The sequence below is a fragment of the Panthera leo genome, chromosome B4 (assembly GCF_018350215.1).
Source record: "Panthera leo isolate Ple1 chromosome B4, P.leo_Ple1_pat1.1, whole genome shotgun sequence".
NCBI classification, from domain to species: domain Eukaryota; kingdom Metazoa; phylum Chordata; class Mammalia; order Carnivora; family Felidae; genus Panthera; species Panthera leo.
Genome location: NC_056685.1, coordinates 130,980,298 through 131,004,582, shown reverse-complemented (window position 1 = coordinate 131,004,582; position 24,285 = coordinate 130,980,298). Strand labels below are relative to the sequence as shown.

The following is a 24,285-nucleotide window of genomic DNA, read 5'->3' as shown; positions in this document are numbered from 1 at the left end:
TTACTGGCTCCGGCGGCGACGTACGGCGAGGGCGTAAGCCGTTCAAATTTGTGATTGGTTGTTATGTCCGTCAATCGCGCTGCCGGAAACCAATTCTGTTGCCCCGACCGTGCCCGGTTGGCTGCTCGCGACAGGAGTCCGCCCCCCCCGTCCCTTCGGTTGCCGTGGTTGCAGGCCGGACCCGCCCGCTCGCCCGCTGACAGCGAGGCTTAGGGCGGAGGAAGCGGGTCGGTTGGTGGGTCGGGAACGAGGCTCCGGCGGCCAGGCCCCGCGCAGAGCCGTTGCCATGGCAGCCGCCGCCGGGGGCGCGGACGACGAGCCGCGCTCCGGCCGCTCGAGCTCGGATGGGGAGTGCGCCGTGGCCCCGGAGCCGCTGACGGGCCCCGAGGGCCTCTTCTCCTTCGCGGACTTCGGGTCTGCTTTGGGCGGCGGCGCGGGCCTCCCCGGCCGGGCGTCTGGCGGGGCCCAGTCCCCGCTGCGCTACCTGCACGTCCTGTGGCAGCAGGACGCGGAGCCCCGCGATGAGCTGCGCTGTAAGATCCCTGCCGGCCGGCTGAGACGCGCCGCCAGGCCCCACCGCCGGCTCGGGCCCACTGGCAAGGAGGTGCACGGTGAGGAGCGCGGACACCCCGGGGCCCTGACCTCCCCCGATCCCTCCGGACGGGGTCCTCGGACGGCTGAGCCCAGGGCCCCGAGCGACCCCTCCCGAGGCGAGTCTCCTTTCGGTAGGAATCAGGATGTTAGCGCCGCTAAGGACCGTGAAGGTGAAAGAGACTGTCTTTAAGCGCCTGGTAATTCCTGAACGGAAACTTTTTCATGACTCCAGGCGGTTATCAGTAAGTAGGTGATAAAATGGAGCACTGGAGACTACTTTTAGTATCGGAGAGGGGAGGCAAGTTTTACCAACTCGTTTAAACGCACAGACCGGGTGTGGACCCCTGTACCTCGTTTAAGCCTTAGGCGAACTATAGAAGCTTTAACAGCCTTAGTTTTCTCGTCTGTAAAGTGAGTACAGTACTTGCTTTGCGGGGATGTTTGGTGAATTGAGGAAGGTGATGAACCTGCGGCGATCACTCTGCTTTTGTTGTGTGCCAGAGCCTGTGGGGCGGTATGTGATCATTTCTGATTCTCACAATGACTCCAAGCGATGCAGAAACCGTTCCCATTATGTGGAAGAGGAAACTGAGGCTCAGAGAGATTGCCTTGCTGCAAGTCACATACCTTTCAGAAAGTGGCCGTGTTGGAAAGAGAACCCATGTCTGCCAGACTCAAACTCCTACTCTGATATGTCCATTGTATTTTTTACATTGTGTGGGTGACTTGGAGAGCCAGGAGCTGACTCCAAAGGCCTTGAAGGATTGGCGACACAATGTGCCTTTCGCATTTGCCGTGCCGCATTTCAAGTCTTTTCCTTGTTCCCAGGGTAGTGTCTCTTGTATCCTGGTGCCTTTCTGTCCCTTTAGATGCTATCGTGGGTGAATGGTGGATTAGCTAGGAAGCCATCCACTTTCGGCTTCATCATGACTTGTTTTGTTTTGAACTGGAACTCTCTTACTCTCTTCACAGCTCTGAAGAGGCTGAGGGACTCGGCCAATGCCAACGACGTGGAAACAGGTGAGTGTGCAAAGCAGGGCTAGCTCTCTGGGCTAGGGGAAGAAAACTCGAGGCAACCGGTTCCTGGGAAGACAGTGCTTGAATTCAGTATGCCAGCTCACCCCTTGGACCAAACTCATAGTATATATTGTATAACTGTAATTCACTTGCAAGAGACAAGTCTGGTTTACATGCTTCCTCTTCCCATGCATCCCCGTCACCCTGAACTTCCCGATGTCCTAGCGTTCATGGCTCTGTGGGCTCCCTGAGGTTGGGACCAGGTCTGCTTTTGTATCCTTGGCACCTGGCAACAAGGGTAGGAGCTTTTTAGAATTTCTGGCTAACGGGAACGAACAGTCAGCTTTAACTGCCAGGAGGGCCGCCGTCTGAGCAGAGCTGCGGCTTTGTGGTAGTTGGGTCAGTGGTTCTCAGACTTGTTTCGTTGACATGTGAAGGGAGTGGGAGGGGCTCCTAGCAGGACACCACTCCGGGTTTTTTTTTTCTTTCTTTTTATTAATAAAATGTTTTTTTAATGTTTATTTATTTTTTAGACAGAGAGAGACAGAGCATGAATGGGGGAGGGGCAGTGAGAGAGGGAGACACAGAATCCTACGCAGGCTCCAGGCCCTGCGCTGTCAGCACAGAGCCTGACGCGGGGCTCGAACCCGCGAACTGTGAGATCGTGACCTGGGCCCAAGTCAGACGCTTAACCGACTGAGCCACCCAGGGGCCCCACCACTCAGGTTTTTTATTGTTGCTGTCCAGCGTTCATTGGCCGACAGGGCAGTGGCAGCATCAGAGGTAGAAGGGCAAGTTCTAGAGGAAAAAAAATCAAAGTTTATCCATATGTTCGTTGTCCACGGCTGCTGCAACAAATTACCACAAACATAGTGATTTAAAACAACACAAATTTCCTTTTTTTTTTTTTTTTTAAGTTATTTTACTTGGGGAGGGGAGGGGCAGAGAGTGAGGGAGAGAGGATCCCAGCGCAGAGCCCGACGGGGGGGGGGGGGGGGGGGGGGGGGGGGGGGGGGGTCGAACTCAGAAACCGCGAGACCATGACCTGAGCGGAAGTCGACTGAGCCACCCAGGCGCCCCAACCCAAGTTCCTTCGCATACAATTCTGGGGGTCAGAAATCCAACACAAATCTCACCGTGCTGAAAGCAGGGTATCCGCAGGGCTACATTTCTTTCTGGAGGCTCCAGAGGAAACTCGGTCTCCCTCTGCCTTTTCAACGTATAGGGGCCACCCACACCCCTTGGCCTGGAGTCTTCTCCCTCTAACTTCAAGGTCAGCGACAGTAGACGGAACCCTCACGCTGTTGTCTCTCTGTGCTGCCAGCTTGGAGCCTGGAGCCCGCTGCGGATTCTGTGTCTCCCTCTCTCTCTGCCCCTCCCCCGCCCATGCTCTGTCTCTCTCTGTCTCAAAAAGAAATAAAAACATTAAAAAAAATTTTTTTTAAACCACGGGCCTTGAAATGGTTCCATTACCCCTGGCGTAGCCTAGTGAACAGGCCTGGAAACTGGAGGCCTTTTCAGCTCTCTTCGCTTTGGTCCCCTTTTCCATGAACTTGAATATTTGGGAATATTTCAGCAGCAGCCCAGATAGCTTTTCAAGGAAAAAATGATGTGTTCTCTTTTTAAGATCGCTAGTGTGTGGCCAGAGGATATTTGAATTACGCTTCCCTTCCACAGAAAGCTTAGTTCATCTTGAATCAGGTACTCACATGGTTGGGGGTTTCATTATACTGAGAGAAATGCTGTAATTTTCCAGAGTCTCTGACACACTCATCTTCAAATCTAAATGGCTCTTAGGTTTACCAGGCTCTTGCAAGGCTCCGACGGTGACTCTGTAGGATTAGCCTCTTTATTGCTTTTCTCTCTATGGTCAGCATTTCCTTTTCCTTCTCCGCATGTTTATTGGGTTTTTGCTGTAGTTTAGCAATTACCGTGGGCATAAAATTGATGTCCTGCTATTGTTAAATAATAACATATTTTCACATATATGAAAATTATATACACAGTTAAAATATTTGAGAGCTTAGGGAAATAGACAAGAAAAACATCCATAAGCAGCAAAGGAAATAATCTCTGTTGATATTTTGGTGACACTGTCCCTTCCCATCCTTTGTCCTGTGCAGAGAATTTTTCGTTATGGGCTTGCAAACTGTGCTGTATACACAATTTTGTAGGCTGGGTAATTTTTCACGGTCTCTGTCGCCATTTGTTTTCTCAAAATGGAAATGTCATTTTCCCCCTCTTTGTAGAGTGAATACATGGCTGTATGGGTTTTTTTTTTTTTTTTTTAAGCTTACAAGGTAAAAACCAAAAATTACTGTAGCATTCCATTCTCCAATCAAAACCACAATTTTTCAAAAGCTTTTTTTTTTAATGTCTATTTATTTTTGAGACAGAGCATGAGCAGGGAGGGAGAGAGAGGGAGACAGAGAATCCAAAGCAGGCTCCGTGCCGTCGGCGCAAAGCCTGATGTGGGGCTTGAACCCAAGAACCGCGAGATCGTGGCCTGAGCCAAAGTCGGACGCTTAACCGACTAAGCCACCCAGGCGCCCCACCACAATTTTTAAAAGATGACCGTCATGCCTTCAGAGGGACAAAGCAAGGGCTATTTAGTTAGTCATATATTTGTACAACGGTTTTTCATTTTTAAGATAATTTCCCAGGTATGGGGTTATCACATCAAAAGATATGCATATTTTTTTGTTGTTTTTTTAATATACTTTTTAATGTTTATTTATTTTTGAGACAGGGAGAGACAGCATGAACAGGGGAGGGCCAGAGAGAGAGGGAGACACAGAATCCGAAACAGGCTCCAGGCTCTGAGCCGTCAGCACAGAGCCTGACGCGGGGCTTGAACTCACGGACTGCGAGATCATGACCTGAGCCGAAGTCGGACACTTAACCGACTAAGCCACCCAGGCGCCCCACCACAATTTTTAAAAGATGCTCGTCATGCCTTCAGAGGGACAAAGCAAGGGCTATTTAGTTAGTCATATATTTGCACAACGGTTTTTCATTTTTAAGATAATTTCCCAGGTATGGGGTTATCACGTCAAAAGATATGCATATTTTTTTGTTGTTTTTTTTTTGTTGTTATTTTTTAATATATTTTTTTAACGTTTATTTATTTTTGAGACAGGGAGAGACAGCATGAACAGGGGAGGGTCAGAGAGAGAGGGAGACACAGAATCTGAAACAGGCTCCAGGCTCTGAGCTGTCAGCACAGAGCCCGACGCGGGGCTTGAACTCACGGAGTGCGAGATCATGACCTGAGCCGAAGTCGGATGCTTAACCGACTGAGCCACCCAGGCGCCCCAAGATAGGCATATTTTGATGGCTTCTGGTAGATACTGCTGTAGTGCTCTCCAAAAAGACTGGACTTGCCCAGGGCACCTACGTGGCTCAGTCGGTTGGTTAGTTGAGCATCTGACTCTTGATTTCCGTCCAGGTCATGATCCTAGGGTCATGGAATCGAGCCCCACATGGGGCTCCCCGCTGAGCGTGGAGCCTGCTTGAGACTCCCTTCCTTTCTCTTTCTCTCTCTCTCTCTCTCAATCCCTCTCCCTCTCCCTCTTCCTCTGCCTCCTCCCCCTTGCATTCTCTCTCTCTCTCTCCCTCTCTCTCTCTCTCAAAAGAAAGAAAGAAACCAACCAACCAACCAAAAAGACCATACCTGCACAAATCACAAAAGAGAATGGACTCTTTTAGCTTTGTCTTATCTCTTTGATGCGGGTTGTCTTTTGGTGAATGTACTGAGATGGCCTGAAGCCCTTACTTCTCTTCCACTCTCCTAATCCTTTTCCTACCACCTTCATTCAGTTAGTCAACAGCGATCCTGGAGCCACACAAATCCCGTCTCGATCCTCAGTATTAAGTAAGATGCACGAAACAAAAAACCTACAATATAATTCAAGAAAAAGAATATAAAGTGATCCCCTTTCCAAAATAAACCTCCCCCCGCCAAAAAAAAAAAGAAAAACCTGAGGTGATGTGTTTAGTTGGAGAGGTCTAAGTTCTGGAGAGACCAGAGAAGTCTGGGCTTGTCTCGCAGCCTTGCCCCCTGATAGCCGGGTGAATGTACCCGGGGCACATCACATAGTGGGGTGCTTCTCCTGGTTTGTAAGATGGACATGATACCTGGCGGCGGGGGGGGGGTCACCGGGCTTAGCAGTCAGGTACCTGGTGCCAGGCTGGTGCTCGGCGTAGGGGGACGGTATCCAAAACCCGCGCGGCGTTTGAAGGTTAGAGCAGTGAGGTGAAGTGGGCACCCAGGACCCGCGGATGATGGAGTGGCTACCTGAGCTTGAAGGGAAGGAGGAGGAGGAGATTCCGGGCTTCGTCCGGAGTCCTTGAGAGGTTCGCTGGCGGAGACTAAAAATGCCAGTTGCTCTAAAATGATGTTTGGTAGGGGTGCCTGGGTGGCTCGGTCGGTTAAGCGTCCGACTTCGGCTCAGGTCATGATCTCGCGGTCCGTGAGTTCGAGCCCCGCGTCGGGCTCTGTGCTGACAGCTCGGAGCCTGGAGCCTGTCTCGGATTCTGTGTCTCCCTCTCTCTCTGCCCCTCCCCCGTTCATGCTCTGTCTCTCTCTGTCTCAAAAATAAATAAACGTTAAAAAAAAAAAAAAAAGTTTAAAATGATGTTTGGCAGCAATTTGTCCATTTCAGCTGGACACACACATGTGTCACATAATGCCTCACATTCTATAATGGCTCCATACTTTGCAACGAAGAAATTTCACATCCATTATCGTTATTACAGCAGCTCTGGAGATCGGCAGGGTGGAGATTATTCCCATTTGCCGGTGAACTGGGACCCAGATTCAGGCCTTCCTGCTCTGAGCCCCGCTCTTTCCACTGCCCCGTGCCGTTGGCCACGTACTCCTTTCTTCGTTACTCAGCTCAGCCTGGGACTTAGTCTTTGTGGCTCCAAACCTGTGCTCTGGCCGCTCACTCTAAAAGGCCACCTCCCAGGAGCAAAGTGAGCGCTGCCCCGCAGCTTGGGCTGCTGTGTCCAACTGGAAAGGGTGTGTATCCAAATGGATGCGGGGCCAAAGTCTGTGTGCCGGGGATTTCTGTGATTCGAGAACCCCTGACGCTGAGGGCCAAGATCCTTCTATGATGTTCTAACCCTAGACGTAGTTTGAGCAGCCCGACTCGGGGGTTCCCAGTTGTGCCCTCAGGAGAGTGAGTCCCTTGTCATGACATTCCCTGTAAGGCCGGCATCCAGGAGGAGCTCGCTCTCCCGTGGCTGATCGGTGCCTTACCTGCAGGGTCCCCTGAGCATCCGTGTTCACCCCCGGGGGCTGCAGCGTAACTAACACTACCTCTCTGTCGCCCTCCCTCCCTCTGTCTTGGCGATGTCAGTGCAGCAGCTGCTGGAAGATGGCACGGATCCCTGTGCAGCTGATGACAAGGGCCGCACAGCTCTGCACTTTGCCTCCTGCAATGGCAACGACCAGATCGGTGAGTCCCGGGGAGGGAGGGGAGAGGGGAGCTGGGCAAGCAGCCTCTCTCTAGAGGTGCTGGGCAGGGGGGGGGGGGGGGGGGGGGGGGCTCCTCACTCCCTCGGCCTGTGGAACTAGCACTGCCAGAAAGGGGAAAGAATACGATCGACTCTGTGGTTGGGGCCAGGCCTCCGAGACGTTCCGGCAACATTTACCCAGCGCCAAGCGCAGCAGCAGGGGAGCCCCTCCCTCCCCCTTTTAAGAGTCATTTTTGGATGTGGTTTAACTCATGAACGGTGAGCTTTCTGTATGTATGCACCACCCAGATCAAGCTAAAGAAGATTAACACGGGTGCCTGCCTGGCTCAGTGAGTAGCGCGCGTGACTCTTGATCACATGATCAAGGTCGTGATCCTTCGAGCCCTACAGGGTCGTGAGTTTGAGCCCCACGTTGGGTGTACAGCCTACTTTAAAAAAAAGGAAAGAAAAGAATATTTTCAGCACCCTGGCAGCCTACCTTTCTGCTCCTTAGCCCCACGTAGACCTGAGTACCATAGGTTCGTTTTCCTGTTTTGTTTTGTTTTTTAAATTTTTTAGTGTTTATTTATTTTTAAGAGAGAGAGACAGAATGCGAGCAGGGGAGGGACAGACAGCGAGGGAGACAAAGAATCCGAAGCAGGCTCTGAGCTCTGAGCTGTCAGCACAGAGCTGGACCTGGGGCCCAAACCCATGAGCCACGAGGTCATGACTTGAGCCGAAGTCGGAGACAGGGTGTGAGTGGGGGAGGGGGAGAGAGAGAGGGAGTCATAGAATCCAAACCAGGCTCCAGGCTCTGGGCCGTCAGCACAGAGCCCGATGCGGGGCTCAAACCCACGAACTGTGAGATCGTGACCTGAGCCGAAGTCGGACGCTTAACCGACCAAGCCACCCAGGCACCCCAGTGAACCCAAGTTCTTAATTTTAATGAACCCAATTTATCGATCTTTTCTTTTTAATGGTTAGCATTTCTTTGACCTATTTAAGGATTTCTGTGACCTTGCCTATCCCAAGGTCGTAGAGATACTCTCTTGTTTTCTTCTACCAGCCTTTCAAAAGACTTTCAGCTTTTACATTTAGGTCTAAAATACCTCTTGCATTGGTTTCTGTATGTGGCATGCGGCTCAACCTGGCCTTGTCACATGAGTTAAGTCTGCCTGCACATCCATCTGGGTAACTGATAAGCCCTCAATACCACGACCCACCTTTGAGAGGGCATAGAGACTCTCAGGGAGGGGGATGTTCAGCATCTTCTATTGGCCTAATTCCCACTATGGCACTTGACTGTGGAAAGAGCAAAAAATGTCCTTGAGAGCCCTTACTAGTAGCCACTGCTGTTGGAAGAACTTTCTTTTTTTATTTTCTTTTATTATTTTTTTAAATGTTTATTTATTTTTGACAGAGAGAGAGAGAGAGAGAGAGAGCACGAGCAGGAAGGGGCAGAGAGAGAGGGAGACACAGAATCCGAAGCAGGCTCCAGGCTCTGAGCTCTCAGCACAGAGCCCGATGTGGGGCTCGAACCCACGAACCGCGAGATCATGACCCGAGCCGAAGTTGGACGCTCAACCGACTGAGCCACCCAGGCGCCCCATCTTTTTTTTAAAATGTTTATTTTTGAGAGAGAGAGAGAGTGAGCAAGCAGGAGAGAATCCCAAGCAGGGTCCGCGCTATCAGCACAGAGCCCGAGGCAGGGTTTGAGCTCAAAAAACGTGAACCGTGAGATCGTGACCTGAGCCGAAACCAAGGTTGGACACTTAACCAACTGAGGCGCCCCAGAAGAACATTCTCTAACCCTTAAAAATCTCAGTCTTTTCTGGGTGCCTGAGCGGCTCAGTCAGTTAAGCGTCTGACTTTGGCTCAGATCATGATCTCATGGTTCATGGGTCTGAGCCTGGCGTCGGGCTCTGTGCTGACAGCTCAGAGCCTGGAGCCCGCGTCAGATTCTGTGTCCCTGTCTCTGTGTTCCTCCCCAGCCCGTGCTGTCTCTCTCTCAATAAATAAATTTGAAAAATTAAAAAAAAAATCTCAGTCTTTTCAAACCTGCATGGGCCAGGAGGCTCTCCCAGAATCCGTAGTTCCTGGCCCTCAGAATCCTGCACGTGAACCCTGTGAGTAAGTGGATGAATGAATGAACGAACGAACGAACAAACGAACGGATGTATGAAACAACCTAGAGAACCGTGTTTGCTTTCAATATTCCACACTTTGAAGAAGCCTCTTTAGCTAGGTAGGGGTGGCGGTTAGAGTCCTTGTGGGTTTTCCTATTTCCAGTACAGCTGCTCCTGGACCACGGGGCTGATCCCAACCAGCGAGATGGGCTGGGGAACACACCGCTGCACCTGGGTAAGCCTCCAGGACACCTTTCTCTGCGGCACAGATAGGCTCCTTTGATGGAGAGCCCGGGGGCCTGCCTGTAAGTTCCCAGCAGGATCTCCTATCATCTGGGGAGAGCTCGAGCCCCCGGGGCCACCACCACCCCCCCAGTCTGCCTCTCATGGACTCCCCCTTGGGTCACCGGTTGGCTGGGTCCTGAGCACAGCTGCTTTAGCAACCTCAATGGCTCAGCAGAGCTCTGCTAGGGAAGGTGAGACCTGAAGCCTGTTCCTGCCCCGTGGCCGACCCACACTATGGCTCGCGGTGCAGCTGAACGGGGAGGGAGTTGGACCCGCCCCGTTGCTGCCTTGGTGCAGGCACACCAGGAGGCACAGTCCCAGCGACTGCAGCCAAGCTGGCACACCGGGCCAAGCCCTGGTGTCCCGGACTCTCAGGTCCCTGTTCTTCTTCCTCAGCGGCCTGCACCAACCATGTCCCCGTCATCACTACACTGCTGCGAGGAGGTACGTGCTCCCCGCCCCCTCGCCCTCCTCTCTCGCCCTCACCCCCGGCGCGCTCACCTCCGCCTGCTCCCGCAGGGGCCCGTGTGGATGCCTTGGACCGAGCTGGCCGCACGCCCCTGCACCTGGCCAAGTCAAAGCTGAACATCCTGCAGGAGGGCCACTCCCAGTGCCTGGAGGCTGTGCGGCTGGAGGTGAAGCAGGTGAGTGCCCTTCACGCTGGGCCAACGGCACAAACAAGCGCCGGACAGGTGCCGCCCGGACCACAGACAGGCACGCCTCTGCCCCCAGCACCCGGGCGCCTGGGTTGCTTCACACCGACCCCATCCCATCCGGCCACCGCTCCACTGGGCATCGCGGCGGCGGCGGCGGCGGCGGTGGCAGCTCTCTCTCTCTGCCACCTAGCGAGACCCCCAGCAACTCAGCCCGGCCCCTTGTTCCAGATCATCCAGATGCTGAGGGAGTACCTGGAGCGCCTGGGGCGGCACGAGCAGCGGGAACGGCTGGACGACCTCTGCACCCGCCTGCAGATGACGAGCACCAGAGAGCAGGTGAGCTGCGGCGGCAGGGCCAGACCCGGGGCCTGGCGGGAGCCTCGGGGCCGGTGCCGCTCTGCTGTGCTACAGCTAGACGTTCAGAGTAGAAAGAGGCCGCGGCTGGGGGGCTGTAGCCCCCTGTGGACCTCGGAGCCCCTGTCTGCGTCCTTTGACGCCACTTGTGGCCCTTCTCTCTGGGACAGTCTGAGACCAGCTGGAGTCCAGGACTGTCGATGGGACAGCTGCTCCACAGTCCGTGAAGCCACCACGTGCCCCAGGAGACAACGCCTACCCTCCCGAGTCTGGGGCATCAGGGTGGAGATCGGGGGCCGAGACAGCTGGGCCCGTCGTGGCACCCGTGACAGAGCCGTGGTTTTGTCCCACAGGTGGATGAGGTGACCGACCTCCTGGCCAGCTTCACGTCCCTCAGCTTGCAGATGCAGAACACGGAGAAGAGGTAGCAAGAGAGGCTCCCCGCCTTCCTGCTCTGCCGCCGCTGCCCTCCCCCTGCCCCCGCTGCTCTCTCATCACAAAGGAAAAACCCGAAGCTGGGACTTTGGAGCCACACACGTGTCTGGTGAGGCCTTGCCCCCAGATGCTACGGGGCAGAGACGCACTCTCACAGAGGCTCCGTGACTTCGGCGCCGCTCCCAGCCACGGTCTCTGTCATCTCTGTGGGCGGGGACCACAGCCCCCACTTCCCCCTCCGCTCCCACAGCACAGCAGCCTAGCGGGCCTCACTCGTCTCGCGGCCTCCCTGCCCCCCGCGGCAGGCCCCAGGGCCTTCTCTGTGTCCCTCCCGGGCCGTGGGCTTGTCACAGCCAGCGGGGTGTGGGCTTAAGGCCGGCACCCTCGGGGGCTTCTTGGCTGGCCCTGAACCCCTCACCAGCAGTTAGATTTCGGCTTGCCACCTGACTTTCAAGGAGACATTGCAGTGAGTGTCTCCGGTTGGAAGGGAGGGTTGGTGAAGCCCAGACCTTAGAAATACAAGGCTTGGAAGGACCCTGCTGAACCCAAGGCAGAAAAGGCCCCCCCTTTTTCTCCCAGTCTTTGAAATACCAGCAGGGCGGAGTGGTCCCTTCTGCAGCCTAGTTGTCGTGGGCTGAGTAGAGGTCCCCTCCCCCGCCCCAGATGGCCGCGTTCTTATCCCCAGGGACCAGTGAACATGACTTCATCGGGCAAAAGGGACTTTGCAGACATAGTTAAATTAACGGTCTTCGGGCAAGGCGACCCTCCTGGGCTACCCAGGTGGGCTTGATGCAATCGCAGGGACCCGGGTGACAGGAAAGCAGGTCAGAGAGTGTGCAGGAGACACAGCGGGAAGGGGTCAGAGCTGAGGAACGCAGGCGCCCACGGAAGCGAGAAAAGGCAAGGAAATGAGATTCTCTCCCCTCAGATCTCCCTGAGGGAACCAGCCCTACTGACACTTTGACCTTAGCCCAGTGAGTCTGACTTGAGAATTCTGACCGCCAGAACTGTAAGAGAATAAATGTGTGTTGTTTTAAGCCACCAAGTTTGTGGACGTCTCTCTGTGGCTGCAGCCTCGGGAGACTGAGGCACTCGAGGAGGCGCAGGACTCACTGTAAGGGAGGTACCCCACTCCTGCCCCTGCGGGAGCAGACTCTGCCCGCGTTGTGGGCAGTGGACACGCCGAAGGCAGGGCGCCTCACGGCAGGGGTCCGCCACAAGAGGGGGGACGCGGGGTGGGGGGGGGGGGAGGCACCGCCTGGCCCTCTCCAAGGCTCTGACTGCGGAGTAAAGACAGACTCCCCCCCCCCCCACTCCCGTCACCATCCACGTCCACCCTGGCTCTGCCCCGCTTGCCCTCTCACCTCATCGGGGCCCTGGCTACTTTTCAGAAGGGAGCTTGTCCCCCAAAGCCCAGCTTGATCACATCGGAATTGAACCCGCGGAGCCCAGCTGCTCCCCAGGCCCCGAAGAGAAAAGATCTGTGTGGGTAGGAGATACCGGCTGGGGGCCGCCCTCAGGACCCTGTGAGAGGAGAAGCCCCACCAGGACGGCAGGGGTGGGGAAGGGAAAGCGTGCTAGGCCCGAGACTGGGGAGAGCGAGGGGCCGAAGAAGCAAACGAGTTTCCCCGGAGCTCAAGCTGCTGCCGCGGAGTAAACGGACTGCCTGTCTACGTGGCTGAGGGAGGGGAGGAGCGCGCTGAGAGGAGGAGCCCCGTGAGGGAGGGGTGCGCTGAGGGGAGGGGTGCCGGGGGGAGGGGGGCGGTGCTGAGGGGGAGGGGCGCGCGGAGGGGCGGGGCGCCGTGGGGGTGGGCGGTGCTGAGGGGAGGGGCGCCGTGAGGGAGGGCGGTGCCGACGGGAGGGGCGCGCCGAGGGGCGGGGCGCCGTGGGGAAGGGCAGTGCTGAGGGGAACTTTAGTGCTGAGGGGAGGGGCGCGCTGTGAAAGGCGAGGAGTGAGGGGCGGAGTGAGGAGAGGGGAGTGCGAGAAGTACAAGGGTGGGGGGCTTTTCTGCCCACTCAGGTCCAGGAGCACGTTTGACTTTGACCTCACTAGAGGCTCTGCTGGGGCTGATGCCTACACACGAGCCCCTTGGCCCACGAGCCCGGGGGTGGGGCTGGGCAGGAGAGGGTCAAGGCAAAAGAGGAGGCAGGGGTGGGAGGGCATGGACCTCAAACTCAGTGGGCCCATTCTCTTGGGTCCCACCCCTCTGGGCCTCCATACCACACCCTACCCCTGGGGCGATCACCCTGGAGAGAGTTGAAGCTGTTTCTCAGCTTCAGGGCTAAGGGGTTCAATAAATGGGCTCTCGGAGAGGCACGAACCCCCAGAAACTGTGCAAGATTTTGTGTGAAGGGTGTGCATGTGTGTTTCCGATAAAAGTGGCCATAGCTTTCATTCGCAGCAGGGTCCACACTCAGAAAAAGTTAGGAACCCTTGCTACAGAACTTCGGGAGCAGGGGCGCCTGGGTGGCTCAGTCAGTTGGGCGGCTGAGTACAGCTCAGGTCATGATCTCTCAGTCTGTGAGTTCGAGCCCCGCGTGGGGCTCTGTCCTGAGCGCTCAGAGCCTGGAGCCTGCTTCCGATTCTGTGTCACCTTCTCTCTCTACCCCTCCCCTGCTGGCACTCAGTCTCTCTCTCTCTCTCTCTCTCTCTCTCTCTCTCTCAAAAATAATAAACAAAAAAATTATAAAAATAAATACATACAATAAACACTTAAAAATTAAAAAAGAATAAAAAAAAGAACTTAGGGAGCAAAGGGGTAGGAGCCCTGCCAAGGGCATCCTAGGTACTCGGGTACCTAGGTACTTCTGAGACCAGCCATCTCCCAGGGCAGCCTGCTTTGCACTGGCAGAGCTGAGAGGGTGGAGGGTTCTGGGACTTTATGAAATTGCCCTGAGATGACTTCAGGTGTTTCTAGAACAGCCTGACAGAGACTCACTGGCTGACTCCTAAAAAGCCCTTGGCCTGGACCAAGCCATCCCCACCTGGAGAGCAGGATGCATCCCTCCAGCCTCCTCCTGGCCTCACCCACCCACTCCTGGCCCTGTAGCCACAAAACCAGGAGAATGGGTCACTGGGACAAGTGAAGGGGCTATGGTCCACTCCCTCCCCAGCCCGATAGGCCAGTCATCAAACACTTGCCAGACCGCTAGGCAGTCAGCCAATCTGCCTCACCCCATTTCCAGCCAGGAAATGTCTGCAACCCCAAGTCTGTCTGAAGAGCCAGCCAGTTAAAGTCAGCGCCAGACATTGGCGTGAGTCAGAAAGCACACAAGTGGGCCCTAAGCTGGCTGAGCTGGGCAGGCGGGGTAGGATGGAGAACTCTGCAGAGGTTACGGGCACAGGCCTTAATTCTATTACCGGCTGCTCTGGGAGTTACTGAGTTGCAGGCAGGGGCGGGGTGGGGGGTTGTGGAGCAGGAAGAGGGGAGGATGTGGGGGCAGGCAGAAAGAAGAAATCCGCGTCATTTGATGTCACCTTCGGGGTTGGGTCCTTTGCTTTATACCTCACGTTTCATTCACGTTAGAAATACTTATTGTCGGGCACCTGGGTGGCTCAGGTCATGATCTCACAGTTTGTGGGTTCGAGCCCTGCATCAGGCTCTGTGCTGACCGCTTGTCCAGAGCCTGGAGCCTGCTTCGGATTCTATGTCTCTTTCGCTCTCTGCCTCTCCCCCGCTCACGCTTTGTCTCTCTTTCTCAAAAATAAATACATGTAAAAAATAAAATAAAATAAATACTTATTGAACACTGGCTATGGTCTAGGCAATGTTCTAGGTGGGACTACAGCAGTGAACAAAAGGACAAAAACCCTGGCAAACAGAGGTTAAGTGCTTGGAGAAGAATATTCACACGTTCTCACAACCATCCGTCGAGATAACTAGCCTTGCTACTGCTTTTGATGGCGAGGAAAAAATACGGCTTTGCCAGAGGGATCCAACTGGGCAGCTGGGCTCGAACCTGGGCCCACCCCCAACGCTCCCGCTGTTTCCACCATGCCTGAAATTAGAGCCTTCTCGGAAGCAGAGTTTCTTAAAACTGAGGGCGAGGACATTGGCTGAGCTCCTACTACGTGCCAGGAGGCCCTTTATACAAGTCCTTTGATTTAGTGTTTGCTAGAAAATGTAAGATAGCCAACATATTGCTGCCGCCATTTTCTAGATGCACAAAATTGAGGCTCAGAGAGAGAAAGTAGCTTGCCGGGGCCCAGCCCAGGTCTAACATAATCTCTGCCAAGATTTCCAAAGTGCCAATGTCCACCCGTGTGCCCCGGGACTCAGTCGGGATGAACGGACGATGGTCCCTACTAGGGGACATCTCAGTCTCCATGACCAGTCTCGGGTGTAGGGAGGGTCTGGCCCTTTTCTTGCCAGGCACGTGATATGGCATGCTTGGTGGACAAAGCAGGCATCTGGTCACCTGGGGGTAAGAGAAAGGACAGTATGAGGTGGCAGGGCTCCGGAGGGGTCCTTGGTGACCTTTGGTGGTTGCCTCAATTACTACAAGCCTTCCAGGGTGGTTGCAGAGCTGGGTGGGTGGACGAAGCAGCGTGAGCCAGGCCTGGGGGCTGGAGGACAGGCGTGAGCTGGTTGTGGGACCGGGGAGACTGCCTGGAAAGTGCTGGGCCGAGGAAGATGAGAGGCCGGCCAGAGGGGGAGGTGGCTGCAGAGGTCTGCAAGATGTGTTCTGGTGGCAGAAGCCAGGCGAGGCAGGCTGTCACCTCCTGGAGGTCAGGTGCATTCTTACCCAGAGCGGGCACCACGAGCTGCAGGGGAAAAGTCTCTCTGGGAGAAAGCCACTATCCCTATCAGTCTGCTTCCCAGACTGCTTCAGCTATGGAGCCCAAGGCAAGGTTAGGAGGTCAGGAAGCTGGACCGATGCCCGGGCAATCCCAACAAAGTCCCTGGCTCCCCGCCCCCGTCCCAGCTCTGCCTCCCAAAGGGAATCACACACAGCCCCACCCCCCCCCCCACCCCCCGGACACTGGCTCGCTCTCAAGTGAACACTGAGGCCTCAGCGTTTCAGGGAGGTATGATCAACTCGTTTTATACATAAAGAAACAGGCTCAGGGAAGCAAAGGCATCTTTCCCGAAGCCCCAGGCCAGGCACCAGGGTGTCCTCTTGTCCCTGTGATTGGTCCATGCCAGCCTGGTGACTCTCTCCCACTCCGAAAGCCTGGGAGGATAGCACTTGGTGGTCAGCGCGCCCAGAGGGGCACAAGTGGGTAAGTCGTGCCTCCTCAGCTCGATTGTGAGGGGCGTGCTGGAGACGGGGACCTGCCTGGGAAGCCCTGACAATGTCGCATACAGTGGGTAGCAGCCAGTGAGCACCCCAGCGTGGTCTGCCTCGATTGGGACCTGGCTCAGACAGAGCTCAGTCCTGCGGGTCACCGAGGCATAGAGAGGTCAGAGACGCGAAGTGCAGGAGGCAGGATTCAAACCTGACAGTGTGGCTCAAGGTCCGGGCCTTTTTTTTTTTTTTTTTTTTTTTTTTTTTTAACGTTTATTTATTTTTGAGACAGAGAGAGACAGAGCATGAACGGGGGAGGGTCAGAGAGAGAGAGGGAGACACAGAATCCGAAACAGGCTGCAGGTTCTGAGCTGTCAGCACAGAGCTCGACGCGGGGCTTGAACTCACGAACCGCGAGATCATGACCTGAGCCGAAGTTGGACACTTAACCGACTGAGCCACCCAGGCGCCCCTCGAAGTCCGGGCCTTGACCCCTGCGCAGTGCCGCCTCTCTGATTGGACCTGGCAAGTCCATGAGATGCTCGGGCTGGCACCCTCCCCAGCATCCCCTACCATACCCCCCAATGGCCCCTAAGTCTCAGGTACTCCAAGCTGGTACCCTTGTCCCCCCCATCCCTCCACGCTACCCCTCCTCCTGCTTCGGTATCACTGCTACACAGAGCCTGAGCCCCTAAAACAACCTGGCGGCAAGCAGATGCCTCCATAAATCAGAGTCTTGTCCTCTCACCCCGGACACAATCCCACCCCTGCACCGCCTGTTTCTCTGGCCTCGTGCCTCCTTGGATCTAGCCAGCGGCTCACAAATGAGCCCTGCGTCAGGGCTGAGGAACTGATGTTCATTAACAGGAAGTCTCGGGGCGGTTAATTGGCATTTATGTCCCCAGGCACACACCTCGAAGTTGATAGATGATGCTGTTCCCGGGTGAGGGGTTCAGTAGCTGTGCCAGGGCCCTCACCTCGCCCACCCTCCCCAGGACCGAGTTTTAGCCCTGGCTACAGTTGTCACACAGGGCGGGGTGAGGCTGGGGGTCACCTTTGCACATTCAAGTTCCTCCCTCTGCTTCAGCCAACCCCTTCCTGCCTCTTCTCCCTAAAGACCGTGGAACCGAAATCAGGCCCAAGGTAGACCCAGCTCTGTTTGGGGCTAGCTCTGTGATCTTGGGCAAGTTACTTAATCTCTCTGAGCCTCAGTTTCTCCATCTCCAAATTCTAAAGCAGATGAGACACAATCCAGGGCCAAGTACAAGGCCTGAGCGTAGCAGGTGCCCTGTGGACACCCCCTACCATACCCCCCCGTGGCCCTGAAGTCTCAGCACGTTTCCCCCTCAAGCCTGTGCCCCTGTTATCCCCACTGCCACCCCCAGTAGCCCAAGCCAGAAGTCCGGGATGTCATCTGGGACACCCCCCAACATTTAGTCACCAAGTCCCAATGACTGTACCTTGTAAGTGGTTGTCCTGTCTGTCCGTACCTCCTTACCCACTGTCAACATCTTGGATGCGTTCATCGATGCAGATTCTCACGCCAGTCTCCTCACTGGTCTCCCTGCCCCACCCCCCCCTTCTGCCCCCACCCCCCTGAAAGCCTGCCTTGCAGCCAGAAAGTTCCCTAAAGGGTAAATCTGGTAAATTTACCCTTTTGTTTACAACCTTTCGGTGGCTCCCTGTTGCCCTCAGGACAAAGGGCAGCCTCAGTTTCAGACAACATTTACAGAATCCTTTGCAACTGTCCCCACCTCTTCCACCTCCCTTCCTGCTGAGGCTCTCCCGTACCCTGTCCCAGGCCCCTGGCCCCTCACGCTGTGCCTGACTCCGGGTGGCCCGTGCACATGTGTGTTCCTCCGTCTTTCCCTTTGCCATCTGCCCTAATTAACTCCCACTTCAGGACTTGGCCTGGGCACCAGCTCCTCTGGGAAGACTTCTCCGCTTGCCCAAGCCGGGTTACGGTCTTCCGGGCTCCCCCCTACCCCCATGCTTCTGCCTTTTTTTTTCTGGCAGAAGAAGTCTGTGCCTAGCAGGCGCTAAGGCATGAGCGCTGCGGGCCCATCCCTAAGAGGTTTGCACAAATAGGAAGGGAAGGAGACTGGAGAGTTCGAACCTCCCTGCAACTAAGCTCCTGCCAGGACCCCCAGGCTGCCTCAGGCTCAGCCTGAGATCCTACAGGGGGCTCGGGTTGGTGGATTCTTCTGGGCCTCGGAGAATAGCCAGGGCTCATTCAGCCTGTCCTCTAGCCCCCGGCGCCTGCCTGTGGCCCTACAGGACTCACAGCTCTCTCCTAACCGAAATCCTACGACTATCTTCCAAGCATTTCATTAGCCCCCTGAAGCAGACCCAGGAGCCTCCGAGGCCAGGCCCGAGCCTGGCAGCAGGCCACCAATCTTCCTGCCAAATCCAGGGCAAAACAATTTCTCAGCCGTAGGCCAGGCCCTTGGCGGCAACCTCCCCGGCCAGGGGCTCGCGGAGCACCCCCGGATTGTGCTCTTTGCTGCCAGCCTGGCATCTCCAGTCCAGCCTCTGCACAGAAATGCTGGGGGCTATTTGACCACATGCTTGATGGGGCCCGTCCTGAAACCCTTCAATGGCATCACCACCTGTCTGAAGGTTCTTGCCCCCCAGCTGGCCCAGGAGGCTGCGGGATCTCACTGCACCCAGCTTCCTGGCCTCCCAGGCCTCACCCTGCCCTGCTTCGGCTGCGCAAGCCCGCGACCGCTCCCAGCCTTGGCATGGGCTGCTGCTCCACCTGGCAGGCCCTTTTCACCTTTCTTTTAGGAAAATGCATATGACATGGGATAATTAAATGCGTATTAACTCCTGTGGGACTCCTACTTGGCTTGCTCAGGAAGGCAGGAGTTTCCTCCTCTGCGCCCGTTCAGAACTGTGGGTGTTCTCCTGTTCTGGCCCCATCACACGGTGCTCTCTCGTTTCTTCTTTTGATATTCGGCTCTCCAGCTAGACTGAGAACTCCTGGAAGGCAGGGACCAGGTCAAAGTCCTGCCCTCTCTGTCTCCCCCTTGTGGCACAGCTTTAAGGCAAAGCACTTAAATGTTTTGGGGGGTAAAGGAAAGAAGGAAGGAAAGGGTCATCTCCATCTTCAAGTATCCAAATACCTGCTCTGTGCCTGCTCTGGTCCGGGCTATACTGTCCTCCATTAGTTGGGGCTTCTGGGCTTCCTTGTCTATTGATTGATAGAGAGAGAGAGAGAGAGAGAGAGCAAGCGAACCGGGTAAGGGTCAGAGAGAGAAGGGGAGAGATAATACCAAGCGCCGAGTCCGACGTGGGACTCCAACAGCGAGATCATGACCCGAGTGGAAGTCACTTTTTTTTTTAAATTTCTTTTTAATCTTTGTTTATTTTTGAGAGAGAGAGAGAGAGACAGAGCGTGAGCAGGGGAGGAACAGAGAGAATAGGAGACACAGAATCTGAAGCAGGTTCCAAGCTGTCAGCACAGAGCCCGAGGCGGGGCTCGAACCCACGAACTGCGAGATCATGACCTGAGCCGAAGTCGGTCGCCTAACCGACTGAGCCACCCAGGCGCCCCTCTCCCCATTCTCCTCCGTAGGCACTCACCATTGTCACGCAGCGAACTTCAGATAGTCTTAGATGTTCTCCCGGTGCCTGGCCTGCCATGAGAGCCTTCTGTCAGGCCCAGTTAGGATCCCAGCTCTGCCGCGCATTTGCCATTTGACTTTGACCAAGCTCCCTCGTCTCCTGGAGCCTCAGTTTTCCCTTCTGAAGAGGGAGGTAATATCTCTTGTCTGCGAGGCACAGGCGAGGCAGCGGAGCTGTGAGTGAGGGCCTCAGGGAGGTAGAGGCCGTGCTGGGTGCTGCAGAAGCGGGCAGCATCGCGCCCCTGCCGTCCCGGAAACACTCCCACTGCTGTGGCCTGAGTCAGCCGTGGGAACCTTAGCAGACATGTGCGAGAAGGGACGCTGGCCCAGGTGTCAGGCCCCTGCGATTGGGCCCTTGAAGCAGCCACTTCCCCAGCTGGTCTCAGCCTCCCCGTGTGAAGGATGACCGACACTGACCCCTGGGTCTGCGGCAGGTGGCAGGCAGCGAGGAGGACTCAGCAGCCGCCTACTGTCAGTGAGGGACCTTCCCAGGGTGCCCGGCAGCCGGGAGGTGTGCCAGGGGCCGAGGAGGCCGTTAAGATCTTAGGCCTCAGCCTGAAGCTAATATACATTATTGGCGTGTGGTGAGGCGGCGGGGGAGGGAGGGAACTGGGTAGTTCTGCAACCGTCAGGACTGATTTATTGGTTAATTAGGAGGTTTCCACAGTCACCGACTACCCTGCTGTGTGCATGGACGGGAGGGTGGGGGCCACAGGGCAGCCGGGACTGCTGGGAGGCCAGCTGGGACCCGAGTGGGGCTCCGTTTCTCACCTGATCTGGGAGCACCAAATGGCTGAAAGAAATAATCCAAGGGGCTTGGGTCAGGCCGTGGACCTGGGACTCGGTAGCTGGGACAAGCCCATCAGGACTCGCCGGCCCGAGTACTGAACAGAACTGTCCCAAAGAAGAGGACTGGGAACTCTCTGAGATTTCCAGACATCGAGTCAAACGTGGGAGCTGCTGGTTTAGGGAAGAGGGCCGATGCAGGATCAGGAGTCAGGAAGAGCCAAGGAAAACCTTGGAAACCTTGGAAACCGAGAGCCGAGGCCCCCAAAGTGGAGAAGGTGGTTCCACTGAGCAGAAAAAGTTAAATAGCGGTGGGTTTGAATCCAACTTCCGCCAAACACTAGCTATGTGAGCTTGGACAAATCACTAAACCTTTTTCTTTCTTTCTTTCTTCTTTTTTTTTTTTTTTTTGAAGATTTTATTTTTAAGTAATTGCTACACCCAGCATGGGGCTCCACCCCACAATCCCGAGATCAAGAGTCACACACTCCACCGACTCAGACAGGCCCCCCGAATTACTAAACCTCTCTGATCCTTGGTTTCTACATCTGCAGAAAGGGAACTAATTATGTATCTACCTTGCAAAGCTGCTTCGATAATGAGATTGAAGGACGTAGCACCGCGTAAGATGCGCAGTAAATGCTTCACGACTCTTTGCTAAATCAGCTGCTTGGGGTTACATGACCCAGGCCACACAGCCTGGAAGGGAGAAGCGGCTTCGCAAAGGGTGGTTGAGGAAGCAGGGCCTAGAAGGTGCTGAGCGGGTCGGAAGGGCGGGCAGAGGAACGGCCCTCCCGCCAGACCGGCTGTGGACAGAGTCTGGGGGCTGCCTGGCCAGGCGGCTGCGCTTTGCGGGGGTGACCCAATTTCACCGCCCAGGGGCATCCACGGGGGCTGGGGCCCCAGCTCGGCCAGTGCGTCTCAGAGGACCCCCGGCGTTGGCGCGTCCCCTCGTCGCCGTCGTGCCCCGGGGGGAAGCGGAATGACGGAAAGACGGTCATCCGGCAGAGTGGAGGCGGACCGGGTTTATTCCGGTCCCGGGGCCGACGAGGCTCGCCCGGCCTCTCCGACGCGGGCGGGCTCCTCCCCGGGGCCCCCGCCCCGGCCGCCGCCCGCCGGCTGCCTCCCGCGAGGCCGGGCGTCCCCGGGGCAACCGGCAGGGCCCGCGGTGGCGGGGCGGACGCGGCGGTGGGCGCGGCGGGCGCCCGGGGGGCAGCGGGCGTGGCGGCAGCGGCGGCGGCGGCGGCGGCCGCAGGGCCACAGGCGGCGGAGGCGCGCGCGGAAGTGGCGCGAGGCGAGCGCGTAGACGAGCGGGTTGAGGCAGGAGTTGGCGTAGGCGAGGCAGTGCGAGGCCAGGCGGCAGGCGTAGGTGGCCGGGCTGAAGGCGAAGCGGCCGAACCAGAAGCAGAGGATGAGCGCGTGGTGCGGGCCCCAGCAGAGGGCGTAGAGCGCGGCCACCGCCAGCATGGTCCGCCCCGCGCGGCCCGTGGCTCTGCGCCGGGCCTCCGCGGCCGCCGCGCCCGCGGGGCCCACGGCCGCCCACAGGAAGCGCAGCGTGCGCGCGTAGGCCAGGCTCACCACGGCCACGGGCAGCAGGTAGCCGGCGGCGAAGGTGGCCACGTCGAGGGCGCGCCGGCGCGCGTCCTCCCAGGCGGGCACGCAGAGCTCCAGCGCGCCGTAGCGCACGGTGCCGTAGTAGCTGAGATAGGGCGCCGAGAAGAGCGCCGCCAGCAGCCAGACGAGCCCCACGGCGGCGCGGGCGTTGCGCGGCGTGCGCAGGGCCCGCGAGCGCAGCGGGTGCCGCACGGCCAGGTACCTGCGGGCGGGCGCCGGGTCAGCGGGGCAGGCGGGAGGGCGGGCGGCCCCCACCCGCGCCCTCGCCCTCGCCCCCGCGTGGACGCTGCGGCCGCACCTCTGGGCCGGCGGCCTGGCCTTCCGCGTCCGGACAGCCGGAGCGACGGCGCGACCAGCCCGGCAGGGTGGACTGCGGGGGTGAGGGGAACCCACACGCCAGGCGCTTAGAGCGGTGCCTGGCCCCTAGCCGGGTTGGCTTAGAGGCTCGGAGGGAAGGGGCTTGCCCCGGGGGGTCGTCAGCTCGAGAGTGAGCCTGGGTTGCACCCCAAGTGTCGAGCCGCGAAAGCAGGTGGGACCGCACCCTGGCCGGGTGTGCGCCTTCCTAAGAGATCTGCTCAGCCCACCCGAGCCGGGCCCCAGATAGAGCGCACCTGTCCACCGAGACCGCGGCCAGCGTGAAGCTGCTGGCGTACATGGTGAGGTAGATGAGCAGGTGCACCGTCTTACAAACGAGGGCCCCGAAGAGCCAGGCGTCCAGTGTGTAGATGGCGGCCTGGAAAGGCACGCAGCACAGGATGAAGCAGAGGTCGGCCACCGCTAGGTTGAGGATGAACAGGTCCGTAGTGCTGCCCGGCTCCTGCCAGGCACTGGGGCTGGGCTGCAACAGCACGGCCAGCACTAGCCCGTTGCCCACTGTGCCGAGCAGGAAGATGATGGCAAAGACCACAGGCACGGCCACGGCCCCCACACTCCCCGGGCCGTCCAGCGAGACGTTCTGCGCATCAGCCATCTTTCCCTCCGATGGGCACCTGGGGAGAAGAAGCTGGAGTGCTCAGGCAGGAGCCCCCAGCTCTGGTCACGTGACCCCGGGGGCTCGATGGATCCCGGCCCCTAGCTTGGGCCTGGCCAGGTCGGGGGGGGGGGGGGGGGGCGGGAAGCTCATGGGGGATGGGGATGGGAGTGGGGAGACAGAGCCAAGAGTGACCACTGAGACCCACGGGGCAAGCCTGGCAGTCACGTAGGTGTCTGAGGTGGGTTTCTCCGTTTGCTCGGGAACACCCCCAGGGCTCAGGGCACAAAGGTGATTACTAGGTGGGCGCCTCCAGGCAGAATGCGGTGAGGACACGGCGGATGGGGGAGGGGCCGCTCCAACCCAAGGTGCTTGTATATCTACTACCTTATTTCCCCATGGGGGTTTGAAGCGCAGGGGGGACTCTTGGACGTGGGTCAAAGGCGGCAGAGCATGGGTGGTATCCCTGAGTCATTGCAAAGTCCGCTTTGGTGAGAGCCCCACAGTGGCACAGCTGGGAAAACCGTACAGGTCACTGCCCCCTCTTTGCACAAGAGGCAATTGAGGCTCACTGGGAGAGGGGACACGGGAGGCTGAATAGCACCCCTGGCGTGGCAGATCGGGGCTGTTGCCACCGTGGTGCCCTGGCTCCCAGGCTGGAGTGCCGACAGCCTGTAACAGGTGGTGCCTCTGACCGCGTGCAAGTATTCGTGCGTGCCTTTATGCGAGCTGTGCCCGCTCTCACCCTTGCCCCACCCCGCGGCCCACATCGGCTACTACCTGTGGATCCCCCTGCGTGCCTGGGGCTTCCGGGATGGTGGGACAAATTAAGGGCGTGGGGTGGCGGGGGGGGGTAGGGTGGGGGAGCGGCAGGGAGGAGGGAAGAAAGGGAATACCTGCGCCCCCAGTCCCCAGCATGCAGCAAGCCCCCCGAAGGTCAGAATAGGCAACACCCACCTCAGTTCTGGGCACTGGGCCCTGCTTGATCCCGGGTGGACGGGTCAGGCTGAGGCTGTCTCTTGGCTCAGTGGCTGCCCCTTGGCGCCTCCCTGCAGGTGCGGGTCTGCCTCCCACTTCTCTCTTCTCCTTTAAGGCACCTCCTCTGCTGAGCCAGACTTGAGCACTCCCTCCGG

The 24,285-nt window shown here is 57.3% G+C and overlaps 2 protein-coding genes across 3 annotated transcripts; one reads left to right on the top strand and one right to left on the bottom strand.

Annotated features, from left to right (window-relative positions):
• The first annotated feature begins 183 nt into the window (after positions 1 to 183).
• ANKRD54 (ankyrin repeat domain 54) lies at positions 184 to 11,968 on the top strand. 2 transcript variants are annotated; one of them, XM_042947769.1, is made up of 8 exons: positions 184 to 611; positions 1,567 to 1,614; positions 6,975 to 7,073; positions 9,361 to 9,432; positions 9,879 to 9,926; positions 10,002 to 10,126; positions 10,367 to 10,474; positions 10,846 to 11,968. In XM_042947769.1, exons 1-8 carry the CDS (start codon positions 287 to 289, stop codon positions 10,918 to 10,920), a joined length of 900 nt encoding a protein of 299 aa, XP_042803703.1. In that variant the 5' UTR covers positions 184 to 286; the 3' UTR covers positions 10,921 to 11,968. The 2 variants fall into 2 exon arrangements, with proteins under 2 accessions (XP_042803703.1, XP_042803704.1); XM_042947770.1 differs by having other exon boundaries at positions 523 to 611; positions 6,980 to 7,073.
• A 9,626-nt stretch (positions 11,969 to 21,594) lies between these two features.
• On the bottom strand, positions 21,595 to 23,152 carry GALR3 (galanin receptor 3). The gene is made up of 2 exons (XM_042948345.1): positions 22,794 to 23,152; positions 21,595 to 22,384 (listed from the first exon to the last, which is right to left on the bottom strand). Exons 1-2 carry the CDS (start codon positions 23,150 to 23,152, stop codon positions 21,595 to 21,597), a joined length of 1,149 nt encoding a protein of 382 aa, XP_042804279.1.
• Positions 23,153 to 24,285: the final 1,133 nt, after the last annotated feature.